A 16,230-nucleotide genomic window follows, 5' to 3' on the forward strand; every position below is an offset into this window, starting at 1 on the left:
GTGTGACAGCTCTCGAGACCGCGGAGTGAAGCAGCTGACTGCAGCACTTGACAGATCTCCACCCTGACTGGCGCTCCGGAGAAACAACTCCTGCTGAAAACTTTTTCTAAAAGCTTTTTCCCTTCAGAATGCAGAACATGGAGAGTAAATAAAAAAAAATAAAAAATAAAAAAAAGCAAACACATTTTTTGGGGGGCGGATTATTCTTCATGGCTGAGACAGATGTAGTAAAATTAGGTTTCTGCATAATCATTGCAAGTCATGAGCAAATCAGCCTAAGTGAAGCACATTAGGGATAAAGCCAAGACTGACTGAAGCTGTGCCAGCTCTGGACCCACTTCTGAAGCACTGATAATACAACAGCAAATGTGCTCGGTGTGAATACAATTCGGTAAATCCTGCTCTGAACACCTTGGAAAAAGGGGATTTCAACGTGAAATCCCAAGTGTAAGTGAATCTAGAAGAGTTCTAACCACTTTCAAAGGGATTTAAATGAAACCCAACAACCCACCAATGTAAAAACATGCATATCAAAAGTCATTTAATACCCTGACTATTGGCCATGAAGTTGATTGACGCAGCACAAGCATTTTTACTGCATAGCTGACACATTGACTGTCTCTGTTTTCCAAAATATCCTTTTCATACGCTTCAGCAAACAAAGGTGTCAAATCCTTCCAAGTCTCCCAACTTTTTCTCCTCCTCTGAGCCCATTGAAGGCCTGAGCCCAGAATAGCATCCATTCATGTATCTTGGTTTTCTTCATTAAAGAAAAACAAAACCTGAACCAGAAAGAGGGACAAAAGAAAGAGAGGAAGGAAGAGGGGGGAATACTTCCATTGCTCGGATGAAAGCAGATACACAAAAGAGTTTTTGTGGTGCATCAGCAGAGTCTGTCTCTCGCATGCATGCTGTAATACGGGAAACTGAGCACGCACAGCAGTCACAGAAAACGAGAGAATCCCCCATCAGTGCATGACAGGTATTCATCTTTGTTATTTTCTTGGACAATCAGAGGAAAACATGCAACTAGCCACGTAAACCAGTGAAAAGCCTTAGTGGAGAGGGTGTGCCCACATCTCTAAAACCGATATGCAATTTGCATCACTGCAAAGCATCTTGATTGAGGCGTGGTGGTGAAAAGGAGAAAAGGAGGAGGAAGAGGTGGAGAGGAGGCCATATCTCAGTCCTAGAAAAGAGTCATCAGCACTGAAATCAATACTCAGGCAAGGACACGTGGAGACCACAGAGAGAGACAGAGCTATTTGAGCTGGAGACAATCCTTCACCAGTAACATCCACAAACAGCACAGGTGCTGAGTCCCTACCTGGTACATGTAGGTGTTAAAGTGGGTCCCATTCTGAAGGTGGATCTTCACTGTTGGGTTCATGGTGAAGGTTAAACATATCAGATCCCTCAGACAGACCCCCCATAAAAAGACAGAGAGACAGAGACAGGCAGAAAGGATGAGGAGTGATGGGAGGAGAGGGTGATGAAGATGGAGAAAGAGGGCTAGTTCCTCTGAGTCCTGGTCGACACTGAGCTGTGTAGCAGGACTAGATGAGATTCCTGTGCTGCTCCCTCTGCCCTCCGCCCGGGACAACAGCACTCCGCTAGTCAGCCTGCTCTAAATGCAGCCGGGACGAGAGACGGCAGGGACGAGGGGTAAGGGGAGAGAGAGAGAGAAGGGAGGGTAGGGAGATGAATAGACAGGGACAGGCTAAAAAAAAAGAGGGAGAGCACGGGTTGAAGTAAACATGGATGATTTTGATCAGAGAGGAAGACAGAATGAGCCAGAAATGATGAGGCAGCAGGGAGGAGGAGAGGACGGAGCGACTCGTAGTGATCAGCTGATGGAGGGAGGAAGAGGCAGGGTTAAGACAAAGACTGCTGGGGGCTCAGGCCACCTGTTCTCTACTGCTCCCACACATACACATGCATGCACACACACATGCATGCACACACACATGAAAGTTCAGGCACTTAGACGGAGTTTTTAAGTCACATTTGGAACTAATGCCAAGAATTAGCATGAAATTAAACGCTCTATTTCCTCCTAATAAAAACTCCAGTCACTGCTTACTCAACACAAATTCAAGAGACCCATTTTCCTCCAGCATGACACTGCGCGCGCTGATTCTTTCTATTTATAAATGGCAGCCTGTTCCGTCCCTCCTCTCTCAGTAGGATTTCACAGTGCATGCACTTGACTGGAGTCTGAAACACCTCCCGGTGCTTTTACACAGCGAAGAATATCAAGTATATTTTATCATCATATCGTTAGTGTTGTCTCAACTGCAATGCTTGTCATTTGACTTGTGAATCACAACCTGGTTTTTGGTGCCATGACACACCACAAACCTGCAGCCCACCTGATTACTGAAATGTAGAATACATGGCACGTCTTATTTGATTCTACAATAATGGTTTGAAAGCCGATGTTGTTGACTTCACCTAAATTTTTGACCATATTCCTGTTGAAACGTGTGCTCTTGTTTAGAAGCTATCATTGGTGACTTCGAACCACAGACAGCGTCACTATACACAATCATTCCCTGGCTACAAATACACTGCTGCATGTAACTACATGCTAGGTAGGTTGCAGATTTTGTTAATTTCTCCTCAATTTTGGATCGATTTCCTGTTGAAACATGTCCAGTTGTGTTTTGAAGCTTTGATTGGTGATTTTTCATGACAAAAAGTGCAACTGTACTCTGTTACAGTCATTTCCCGGCAGCAATAAAGCACCCAACGCATTTTTTTGTAGGCTAACATGGAAGTTAGCAATGCACTGGTTCCCTCATCAAAAAGTCTATGGAATTTTTCCATTGGATTTTTGCCAAAAACATTATAATTACACCTTTTGAATCGTAAGATAATCTTCACAAATGAACACCACTTTGATGATTACTGAAGCCTTAATGCAATTGCAAGAATTAAAAAGCTAATGTTCAGCTATAAACGAACTACACTATGGTCATATGACCTAACATCACGACCACAACAAGACAGTAAAGCCATGTGCAGCGCAGCTCTGCATGATGATGATCTCTCTTTTGTTTAGCCACTTGTTAGCAACCACCTTTTTTAAGACATATAGAAGCTTCAAAGTTTATGAGTGGGGTGATTGATTTTATGTCCCAGAACAAAATGTGAAAGTCTCTTAAGCTCGTGTTAACCACAGACCTTCCAAAAAACCTATTCACTTCAAAATGAGTGAACTGGGAGTGCAAAAATGCTAACATATATCTGGGTTTTAGGACTCATTCCTGGGGCACTCTGTGATGGTGCAGAGATGCTACGATGCAACAGATCCAGAAACACGAACCAATCAGAGCAGACTGGGCTTGTTCAGGAGTGGGGCTTAAAGAGACAGGTGCTAAAAATGAGCATTGCAGACAGTGGGTGAATACAGGTGTTCCAGCTCAGACTGTGTGAGGAAAATATTATTTTTTTTTTACCATTAAAGTGGCTCTAGTAGAAACCTTAAATACAGGTATAAACCTGGAAATGAGCATAATTGGTCCCCTTTAAGAGAGACTCCACTGATTTTACATGTTAAAGTCATTTCACTCGTTAAGTTGGGTAAGCTACAACACATGCCAAAAGACAGCTTTTATAATATCCCCTTTTGTCGTAGAGGGTCTTTGTCAAGTAACCCTGATGATGTCACTTGGTTAATCTGGGACGGAGATCTTAAAAACAAAATATTTTGAGCAGAAAATCTGCATTACATTTTGTGTGTGTGTGTGTTTGTGTGTGTGTGTGTAGTTTCAAAGACGTGAGCATTAACCAGGCAGGGAGGGTCCATTCAAAGAGTCTTTTGAGTTGCATCATGATCATTTTTGCAGCTTGACCCATTTTAGGGACTAAAAGTCAGAATATCTCGACCACTGCTGCTTCAATTTTTGTGTTTCTTCCTAGTCCCCACACTTCAGAATACAATACTGAATCACCAGGGTGCCCTTTAATATTGATTTCAGTATTTTTAGTGCATTTTTCAGTCATTTTACTGATTCTGCTCCTCATATAAACCAGCACCATGCACTGTTTTTTTCTCCACTAAGGAGGTCATGTTTTGCTTCAGTTTGCTTGGTTGTCAGAAGGATTATGGAAAAAGTACCGGCCCGATTTTCATGAAACTTGGTGGAAGAGTGTAACATGGACTAAGGAAGAACCCATTAAATTCTGGAGTGGATCCGGATCACAGGGTGGATACACAATTGTTTTTCCACTTCATTAAGGCATTTGGCCATGGCAGAATAAATGCCATACATGTTAAAATCCAGTAGATGACAGTGAAGTTCAGTAGTGACAAAACACAGCCAATTGTAGAAGCACAATGACTCCATATCACAATCCACATTCACGGCTACCTGTAATCCTCTGGAGTACCTTACACATGTAGTTGCTCAAAATTGATACAGAAAGAAGTTGTTGTGGAGCACTCAAAGACAGTGGTTTCATGGGACAACTGTAACACCATATGTATGAAAACTAAATTCTTAAATCATGCTGGTTTGTGTGATAAGGTTTTTTGTTTTTTACAACATGAAATAAAAATAAATTTAAATTTGACTTTGTTAAAAATTTCTTCTATGCCAACATATGGTTTTTCTTAACAATTGTTTTTGATGACACCTTGCTGCCATCAGGCAGACGCCTTTGTGGTCTTGAGGCCAGGACTGAGAGACTGAGGCAGAGTTTCTTCCCACAAGCAATAAGGTTGCTTAACACTGAGGACCTCTGAGCACTTTCTTATTAATTTCACTATCATAGCTTTTATCTACTAACTAACTCATTTTAAGTAAAGTATATATTTATATATAGATTTTTTTCTTATTCTTACATATTTAATATTTATTAAGTGTGCTTCTGTTGTGGGCTTGCACAGAGCAGATTGCTACCTCCTTTTTAATTTCACCATATGCGTACATGTGACAAATAAAGCACTTGAAGTTGTACTTGAACAAGCTGCCATGTTCATGTTATTCAGTCTAAGCATTTGGTATTTGCAGTCATGTACATGATAAAAGTATTTTCTGGTTTCCACACATGCATATTCAGTATGTGAAATATTTCAAATGTTCAGCTACGCACAACCATATTTTGACATAACTCTAATTGTTTTAGAAATATATCCACTGATAGGCCTATATAGTAGTTGTGTTTGAAGATATGTATGTCACCGAAGACTCAACTATTGGCTTCAGCAGATGTCTCCCCTTTCCAAGTTCCCCTCTAGTTAGATTTGTGCATCTGATGCACAAATAACAACATGAAATGTGAAGCAATTATTATCATGACACTTTTCATCAGGTGTAACTAATATTTTATCACTTACATTCTATATTTTCATCTCTTGAAATGTTTTTTTTTTTTCATCTAAAAAAGGGCAGCTTGTGAGCCTGATATTGATTTTTATGCCACTTTGAACAAAACATTGGTGCATTTTAAGTGGAACACACAAACTGGACTGTAAATACTGCACACACACTTTGAATAAAAACACTTTAACCCAACTCTGAATGAAAAAACAAACATATTATTTTACCAGTACCTGTCCCTGTATCAACATGCTGGGCCAATTAAGTTGACTCTGATTCCAGTCCTGCAAACATACACCTCAGCTAAAGCGGTTTAGCACAGGATGCAAAAAATGTCTTACAGTGGAGTGTCTCTGTGATTAAGTTATGAGCCAGTGTCTCATTAGTTACAACTGATTTAACTGTTCATTAATTTCACTCTGCATTTCTCCACTCTTTATTCATTCATTAATTCTTATCCCTCTTTTCTCCTGCATTTCATCACTCAGCGTGCTCACCCATTCAACAATTCCACGCTCTATCTTCAGTCGGTAAGAAACATATTAAAATGCTTAATCAACATCATAACCACTGGGAGTGGCTGTGCATAAATGTAGAAAACGATGGAGAGAAAACAATTCCTGTCCACAGGTCTACTTGCTTGCACCTGGTTGTCAAGGAAACAGGGTTCACAGGAAGGAGCGAGAGAGAGCAGAAGATGAATCGGTGAGACAGACAAGTCGCTACACATCAAAACATCCTTTAGTGATTGTAGTGACTTCCACTATTAACTGACAGCAGCTCACAGCAGGCTCAAACCTCAGCGTTACATCGACTGAATAGTCAGACACACCGGTCACTGCTGCCATCTGAGTTAGTGGTGAGACAGAGACCCCTACTGGCAGCACAAGGTGCTCACACAACGTAGGGGCAAACGGAGTCATTATGTTTACATTTTCACACACAGACAGGCAGAATATGGATGTGAGAAGGCGGCTTCACCAGCTTTAGAGTAGCCAGTGGTTTCCAAGGAGAGAGGATGTTTTTAAATGAGTCTGACTGATTATACATGATCCATGATTAAGAAGGAGAGGCAGGTAAACGAGATGGCAACAGAAGCTGATAAGAATTCATGTATGGGGATGACTTTAGCTGATGACATCAGTAGGTATGAGATTTCTTGTCAGAGACAGAAACAAAGATTCAAACAATCCCAAACACACCACAAAACACACGACCACCAGCAGCAGCAGCACTGACAGAAACTCTAAAACCTTGACACATTTGAAACAGCATTTTCTGTCGCAGAATGCAAAGACTTGGGAGACCTCGGACTATTTGTTATCTGATAGTCTCTCACAATTTTCCTCCCTCTCTTTCTCTCCTTGCTACCTCTCTCCTCCTGCTGCCGCCTAACTACACTTGATTACTTCTTTCACACTCTATCCACTCCAGCTCCCCCATGCTTGCTCTCTCGTCCTTTTTTTCCCCTCCTTTGCTCTTCCTCTCTTCCATATTTTTCTCAAGCGTTTCTAATCTCAGCTGAACCTTCCCTCGACGGAGAGCAGCCATTTTACATCATAACATAACATGGAGCAGAGGGCAACCCCACCCCACCCTCCTACCCCCCATCTGCACCAATACATTTACATACAATACATAAACGCAAATAAATTCACAAATGTACAGACATAAATATAATGGGGTGTATGTGTGGTTTAAGATGAGAGCAACACCTGCACACTATTGTAAGTCTGAACCACAAACAAACAGTATAATGAAAATGGCCATTGGTTCCTACATAAATCTAACAAAAAGATTGGAAATGCTGAATTAGTTTTTGTATTATTAATGTATCACACTAATCTGAAAATTGTGTTACTGACAGAGAACTAGGACTGGGCCGGATTTGCATCCTTAACCACAAGTGCATAAGATAAAAAAAGAAAATAGCACATGCAAATATTTTATATGAAAACTTACTTCTTGTCTCAGGAACACTGTCAGAAAAACATCTATCATAGTTTCCCAAACTCCAAGGTGACCCCTTCCTTTTTGCCTACTTGTTTTGTCTGACTTACAATACAAAATGTAAAAATAGTTTACTATCATATGAGACAAGGAAAAGCACTAAATAATCTCATTTGAGAAGTTGGAAACAGCAAATATTTGGCATTTTTTGAGATTGTACTTTGGTACAGCAGAATTTTAAGCTCAATGCTAACATCAGGATGCTAACATACTCACACAGTGACAGTGCTCATATGCAGATTTCACACAAGGATAAAACCATGTTCACTGTCCTAGTTTTGGATATTAGCATGCTAACATTTGCGATTAGCGCTAAAACAAAGTGCAGCTGAAGCTGATTTGAAATGCCATTTGTTTTGCAGTTCCATGTATTTGGTCATAAAGTATGAGTCAAAATGACAGTGCTAGATAAACAGTGCTAGTCCATCCATTTAGTTGTTGAGATGTTTCACTAAAAGCAAAATTGTCAACCTCGCGGTGGCACAGGAGGAAAAGCCACTGCATCACCAGAGGTTGCAGGCTTATTTCTGGGCACCACGAATGTCTGTCCAAAATTCTATAGAAACTCCTCCAATAGCTGTCAGGACATTTCAGTCTGAACCAGACTGGCGGACAAGCCTTTCTCTCCCACACTACAAGCATAGCAGAAAATTTCCCAAACAATTAAATGACTATCAAAATAGCTGCAGATTGACAGACCGATTAATTAACTAATCATTTTTCTTTTTGTTAAAATATGCAGAGGAGGTTTTTGTCTGCAACCAGCAGCTCTATGGCTTGTTCTGTCTGTTGGTCCACATAAATTTCCCACTATTTGGCAGCCATAGTTTTTGCTCAAGAAGGCTGTAACTTGACATGGAGGTCAAGTGTTTGTGTGAAGATCTGTGTTTGTGTTCATGCCAGTTGGCTACGGAATGCAATGTGAGTGTCCTAAAAGGGGGATAAGTTCCAAATGGATTCACAGACTTGCCCAAGATTTTTTGGAGAGACTGCTCATGTGCCTATTGACAAAAAGGGGGCAATGTGTGGCTGCATGTTTGCATGCATGTACACAGTCACAGTTATTGCAAATTTGCACTTGCTTAAGCCTTGAGTAGTATCTGTCAGACTGAGTAGTGCCTGTCGAGCTGTGTCCAGTCCCCCCCAGGGGAGGCAGAGAGGTAAAACCCAGGGCAAAAAAAAAGTCTAGTGATTTTTTGTTGCTCACTGTTCAAATTGAAGCAACCTAGATGACAATATCTGCATTTCAACCAACTCAGAGCTCATCTTGACAATGAGGAATGAACATAACAACATATATTTTAATGAATTACTCAAACTGTAAAACTGACAGGGACAACACTTGGAACTTACACCTTAGTTTGTACGCACATTGCTGTTTCCCTATGCAGCAGAGACATCAGACAATCGTCACTCTGGGAAGATTTCGCCGTCCTTCTAGATCACCGCCTTCCTCATCACCTCATTCTCTTGCTCCTCCTGCTCTCCTCGATCACCTCCTCCCTTCTGCTCCTGTCTAAAGCACCTGTGTCAGCTCTGTCTCTCTCTCCCGCTGTCCTCATCACTCAGTCGGAGCGCACAGCTTACCTCTCTCCATCTCTCCTTCACCGTGTCCTCCTCAAGCTCCCGGTCAGCCCAGAGGGAAGCCTATTACTACCACAGTGCACACAATCATTGCAAACAACACGTTCACATCTGAACTCTACACGCAGCCCCTACAAGTCCATTCTATTTCTATCCATGTGAGGATAAAGTACTCTCACATTTTAAATATATATAAAAATATGTTAATATTCAGTTTATTCAGAATAAAAAGAGATCAAGTCTACAAAAACAATGCTTATCCAATTTATGATACACATATACACAGTTTCATTTGAGTCTGGCTGATTAAATTAAGATACACTGCTACTACACACTGCCTCATTCACTAAAAAATACACAAACTAACACACATATACTCCAGAGACAACACAAACACACACACTCTCAGTCCGTCCCAGCTGCTCTGTTTTGCAGATGAAAGTGTATCGTGGTTTTAGAGGAAGGCAGGAGATGCACCAAACACAGCTGTATTAATATTAATCTTCATACTCAGAGTAAATAAACTGCTCCAAGGGTACCTCCGGCATAATTTTCAATAATCTCCTCTCTTCCCCGATCCTTCATGTAGCTAAAAATGGCTGTGAGTAATGAGTAGCCTAGGTGCTATGTGTTTGTGCGTGTTTGTGGAGGTCAGGAACGCTGCTCTTGCCCTTCACATAGTGCAAACTGCAGTGGCAGGATGTAACTCTACACCACTGAGTGTGTGTGTGTGTGTGTGTGTGTGTGTGTGTGTGTGTGTGTGTGTGTGTGTGTCTTTGTCTACAGTACGTCTACAATAACTGTAACTGTAATGACAGAGGCACGACAAGCGCCTCTCATGGTGCCTAGAAGTGAGGCGTCACACTGCTGTGGTGCCCTCCACAGCCTCTGTCCTTTTTAGACCAGTAAACACATGCATGGGAACATTAAGTGTGGGGGCGAATACAAAACCACTATCTGCAATAAGTGTAACTGTAAGAATAAAGTTTTCTAATGTTAATTTAAAAGGTCCACAGCTCACCAGGGTTAAAAGCTTTGCCAGGTGCTTGACAAACAATAACAAGAGGTACAAAAATAAGTGTTTCATAGCATCATTGTTTATGCAGAATGTAAGTGCTTTCTTCGTTTGTTGTCACGTACATTGTTCCCCTTGTCCTCCGTCTTTGTAATCCACACATCCCATGGGACTGCAATACCCTTGAGTTTGATCTTGTGTCAGGGACAACCAGATGTTTTGCATTGGGACTAATTACCATAATGTATATACAGTATGTATGGGTATAGACACACACACACACACACACACTCACATGTATATATATATTCTGTTTGCATGATATGCCTGAAGATGGTCTATGACCAAAAGTTTGCTTGACTACATCTTTCAAAAAATTTCTTTTAAAAGCTAAGAAAGTAAGATTGGAATAAGAGGGGATAGAGAGGTGAAGTCCTTCTCCTTCCTGTCTGCGGTGTCCGGTGTCTGGAAAAAAATATGTGATCCTTGATCCTGTTTGAATTGTGCTAAGGATGCACAATAATACAGACACGCCATCGCTATTGGCCAATATTAGCTTTAAAATCAACTACTGGAAACGGCCAATATGCTGATGATATTGGTACATAATTGGTATCAGCTGATATTGGCTTAAAGTTGAAGTATCAGAATTGGCCAACATCTCGGTACATCATCAGTATTGGCCAATATCGGCTTTAAAATGAACTATTAGAATCTGCCAATATGCTTTTTCTTATTTTACATTATGACTGAATATTACATACACTGTAAAGTTAATTCCACTAATGAAGAGACTTGATCACTAAAGGTGGGTGGGGGTAAAAGTGGATATATTTATATTGGTATCAGTTATGGTAACAATTTGTTATATATTGGCATATCTGCTGAGGAGTCTTTCTAGTTACATAATTTCACGGTCTTATACTTTAACAGTTTTACAACAAACTGTGACTCTCCTGACTTGCAATATTATAACATATGCGATTCATGGTACAATTCAGAAAGAACCAAAACATTATTTGTCTCTCGCGCATAACTACCATATTCATTTTTTCCCCAAAATAAGGTCTGATGGTGGTCCTCCGAAAGGATAGGGTCTTTGTCTCTCTCTGGGAAGAAATGCCACACAATGGTAGTGTAGTCCACAGCAGGTAATGAGAAAGAGGGAGAAATATAGCTGCTGTATGGACGAGATTACACCGGGTCGAAATGGAGCACTGTGTAAATTTGTCCATTTCATTCTTTATCAGTTCGCTCTGGCTGACGTTTTAGGTGCACAATACAAGATTAAGATCAGTTTACTCTATAATAAAATTGTTGGATTAAAGAAAACGAGGACGAATATATTTGCTTAAAAATTAAAAGAAAGGATGCCAAATGTGAAGAAAGACCAATGCGCACATGTAGAATGTCTTTAAAGCTGCATCCACTACAAAAAAGGAAATTAAATTAATAAAAATTAAGCACCAGTCCACAGCTTATATCATCACATGCTTATTCTGAAATCAGAAGTGTTGCTATTTCCTATGACAACTTATTTTCTCACTCCCCACCTGCTCATCTGGGTGTGATGGGTGCGTGTGAGGGGTAGCTCGTTATAGTTACAATTGATTTAGCTGTTTAATGCCAAGTCCCTCTATCTGCCTACTGCATTTCATCACTCATCGATTCTACTGTGGGTTCCTCTTCATCTCAAATCCCCTTCCAGCCAGTGAAAGTTATAAAACTGCTCATTCAACATCATAGCCTTTGGAAGTGTCACTGTCTAATGGTGGCAGGAGGAGAAAAGGGAGTGAGACAGAAGAGGAGACAGAGAGAGAGAGGAGCATGGAGAATGTAGCACGAAAGACTTTCTCTCACGCAGGATCCTAAAATACTCAAGCTTTTCTTTTCATAGCTCTGACACACACATACAGATATAATGGCCTGGCCCCATGTAGAGATACAGACAGATACAGATACTTTCAACAGGGTCTGATGATTATTCAGACACTATATTAAAATTGAGATTTGAGCTATGTTCTGCAAGAGGTGTTAGAAAGTGATACTGCATCTGCACATAAGCAGCATTTGCCAACATGGTTACACAAAGACATACACACACACCTGTACTACTATCTTTGTGAGGACTCTATCTAACATTATGCATTCCTGCTGCCCTTACCCTAAAACCTTAACCATCACAGCTAAATGCCTAACCCCAACTCTCACCCTAACCAAAACTAAATTCTAAACTCAACCTGAAAATCAAGTCTTAACTCTCAAACAGGCCTCCGAGGAAGTGAAAACCAACCAAAATGTCCTCACTTTCAAACATGTCCTCCCTTTCTTGGGTTAAAAACATGTTTTGGTCCTCACTATGTAGCAAGTACAAGAACACACACACATTACATTACATTACATTACAATGTTGTTTGATAACGCTGAATTTAATGCTGTGAAAATCATCTGCTCACACTTTATGTGTTAGAGTGTAGCGGTATATGCTAGGGTGGATGTTTGTCATGGTTCTATAGAGCTCTGGACAACAGGACACATACAGTGAGACTCTGCCACCAGCTTAGGAGCATGAACACACACAAACACACACACACAGAGCAGCACATAGCTTTTAAAAAATGATTCGCCCCTAATCTGGTCCGTACTATGATGGCCATGGCATGAAGCATTGCAGCTGTGTGTGTGTGTGTGTGTGTGTGTGTGTGTGTGCGCGCGCGCACATTCATCGCAAGACCCTGGATGATTTATTTATGAAATGTGATTTTTCTTTCTGAAGCTCTCCTGCCTTGTAACTCAGGCTCACACGCCCTTTCGCACACACACACACACACACACACACACACTGGTCACTCTCAATCATACTTTGCTGTTACACTGATGTACAGTATTTGCTCTACCAAGAAATCATTTTGTTTATTTTGGGATATGAGGATTTAAATCCTGTCGGTGTAATATGCACATGTTTGGGGTTGGGGTCACTTAGTGTGTGTTTGTGCCTATATTGTGTTTGTGAGTGTGTGTGCGTGTGCCATTACTGTAGCAGTCCCTTATTTTTCCACCGGTTTAATCCCTCACAAAGTACCATTCCCTCTCCTTATGACTCATACAGTGGCAGCTCATTTTCACTGAGAATACAGAGGCTTTTTATGTCACTGTGTGTGTGTGTGTGTGTGTGTGTGTGTGTGTGTGTGTTTTCTTATGTTTTCATGCTAACAGTAATCCTGAATGGCATGATGGTCGTTTTGAATGTGGTTCAATAATTGCTGCATGTACTGTGCTGTGTGTACGGTCAGCCTGTATGCAGCACACTCCTCAAGGCCACTGGGTGAAAAAATGGAGGAGAGAGGAGGAAATATTTATGCGAGCGGGTGTGGCACGGATTGCGTGAGTAACTTCTCTGCCACTTCTTTGCTCTTTGTGTGTGTGTGTGTGAAGTGAAGCCAGTCACACTGAGTGACTGAGTGAGCTCATCTGTTCTGGGGGTCTATAAATATTGTAGATGCCATGTGCCTGCAGTAGACCTTCTCAGCAAGCTACTGTATGATGTCATCCTGGCACACCTCTAACTGACACACACACACACACACGCATACACACACACACACACACACACACACACACACACACACACACACACACACAGCTGTGCTGCCAAGGCCTAATATCCATGGCAACGCTGGGGTGTGGTAGGCAGGGATGCAGAGCCTTCAGCTGTTTAATGATTCGAGCAGCTCAAACACTAACATCTTCAAACTTCTATGTTTCCTTTCCTTTCACTATGGCATTCCTTTCCTTTACCTGCTACATTCATTTTTCTTCCCATTCTTCCTCTTAGTCCTACCTTCATCATACTACTTCACCTTTACCTATTTCCTTGATTTCTCCTGTTAACCATCCTCACTTCCTTTGTTAGATTTCTGTTTACTTTGTAAACGAAAACCTTCTTTCCTCTAAAGTTCATTTGGATAGTAGGAGGATGAGAAAATTATGTATGAAATCTGAAATCCACATTATGATTTCTTCTAAACCTGAAACACTTAGTCAAGTAATTGCTTACTCAATTGTCTTTTTTGAGCTTAAGTGCCACAAATCCACTGTTCTGACTCCTCAAATATTTGCTGGTTTTCTCAGTCTTCTATGGTTGCATTTCCACTGCATGGTATGGCACGGCTTTTGTCAACTCGACTTACATTGTTTTGGTTTTCCATCAGCAAAAGTTGCGGATAGTACCGGGTACTTTTTTTGGTAAACTCTGGGTCAAGGCTCAAAGCAAGCGGAGCTGATACTAGGAGTTGCACTGCAGACAACTGATTGGGCGGAGAGAATTATCAGTGTCATAACACGAGACATCCTGCACAAATCCACCATTTTTAAATAGTCAAGCTGCTGTCAGTAGCAACCATAATTCTTTATTCACTCATCTCAAGATTTAAGAAAATGGCAGCCTACAAAACTTCATGATACACTACATTCACTGTACAGCTGGCGAAGTGCAAAACTTCCTAAATGGACCTGGTGATAAAAAAGTGACTTCACAAATTATCGAGAAAATAACATACAAATTAACTGATAATAAAAACAATTGCTAGCCCTTAATTAATTGTCGGATTCACCCCTTAATAATAAATAAAACATTTTTTTTTTTAACTACACCTGTGCATAAGTCTCTCTGTTCTCACAGTGCACCTCTTAGTACTGTAGGTGTATTGATTATCATTGGTTATCAAACCATTTTGGAGGTTTACTGCATTTCATGTTTCGTGTCAAAGGCCAGAATGCCCCCCATACACAATAAATATGCTTTGTTTCAATTTCATTTTTTCATTGCTGTTATTTTTGGTTTTTTACATTTTCATAATAAATATCAATCAGTTTCTCTTTCTGGCCATACACAGGTCATATTGCATGACATGACCGTGTTTCAGGATGGATCAAATTGCTCCCCTTTCCTCTTGAAGGTGCAACTATTTTTGTTAGCATTTGCACTGAGCTTCAATGTGATTTCTAATGTCAATACTGAAGCCAAAGTGTGTCCATACCTCTGGTACAGCATCTTTTGTTCTCTGTACCATCTCTTCCTCATCTGTACCCTAGCACTCGTTTCTCCAACTGTTGAGTAGTATCTCTAAATCTGTCAGCTGGACTAGGCATTCATGGTTAATCCAATTTATGGTTCAACTGTAAGGTGTGAAGTGGATGTACCCACTGTGACGTCACCCATTGGTTTATGGACTATTGTTTTGAAACCATAGGATCAGCAGTTTGGCCATTGCCATGTTGGTTTTTGGAGCCAGAAGAGACAAGAGGGCGGAGCTGTGGAGAAGTGAGGCAGGTGGATCTCACTGAGAGCCTGAGGGCAACATCTGGGTAGCGGCTTATCAATCACAAGGTAGCCATGCCTTAAATCATATATTGTCTACTTTACTCTGAATGGGACCCTAATTCACAAAATGAAAAGCATGCTGTAGTGACTTAAAACTAGCAATTGAGACCATAAACACATTAGGAGGATGTTTACTGAGGTAATAAATCAAGTGAGAAGTAGGGTAATTTTTTCGTAGACTTACATACAATCAGACTTTGTAAACAGTGAAGTCACTCCATGCTGGCAATAAGAAAGAATGCAGGTTTAAGGCACTTCCACATTGGTTTCACTTTTCAGACCTATAGATAACCGCCTGGGTGGGACAATGTCGACTATAGGACTGCATCTAATGATATTGCCCATAAAATATCAATGACCTTTTCCCAGAGGCCAACAAAACATGTATAAATTGCTTGTTTTGTCAAATTAACAGTCCAAAACTCAAAGATATTTATTATAGAAAACTAGGAAAGCCAATGAATATTCACATTTGAGAAACATAAACTAGTGACTTTTTTGTAATACAATCTAAAAGATGACTTAAATGATTGATGATCAAAACAGCTGCTTGACTTTCATTTCAGCTTCTGCTTCCTCTGTTAAAAGCGAACCTATACCAAGGATGCAACAACATACTGCCAGTGACTGTGACTGTTTGTTTGTACTGACGGTTAGATATGACTTGTTGTTGTACTTTGGGTGCATTGCAGGATTGTTCTACAAATGATTATCTAACTGCCCAGCCCTGAATGATGGGAAACAGTAAAAAGAGGATAAAACATGGAGTACATCCACTGCAGTATCCACACTAGCTTCAACCTGTTTGTTTTCTTCTGGAATATCACTGCTTTCATCACCCTGTCCCAGTGAACAGGGGATTCCTCCACATAGTCCATCAGCCAGACCCACTAACACACTGAGCTGCTCAG

General features: G+C 40.7%; 1 protein-coding gene across 5 annotated transcripts in view; it reads right to left on the minus strand.

The window, feature by feature from the left end:
- The window catches only part of ppfia4 (PTPRF interacting protein alpha 4), a 76,224-nt gene that overhangs the window by 37,018 nt on the left and 22,976 nt on the right, over positions 1–16,230 (minus strand). The window contains exon 1 of one of the 5 annotated variants that reach the window (XM_049584127.1): positions 1,328–1,837. The exons of the other annotated variants lie outside the window; for them this stretch is intronic. Coding sequence (XP_049440084.1) covers positions 1,328–1,390 — 63 coding nt within the window. The 5' untranslated portion in view covers positions 1,391–1,837. Of the gene's footprint in view, positions 1–1,327; positions 1,838–16,230 lie in introns of those variants that run through there. 5 annotated transcript variants of the gene reach the window in all.

This window comes from Epinephelus fuscoguttatus, linkage group LG1 (genome assembly GCF_011397635.1).
Source record: "Epinephelus fuscoguttatus linkage group LG1, E.fuscoguttatus.final_Chr_v1".
Lineage (NCBI taxonomy): Eukaryota > Metazoa > Chordata > Actinopteri > Perciformes > Serranidae > Epinephelus > Epinephelus fuscoguttatus.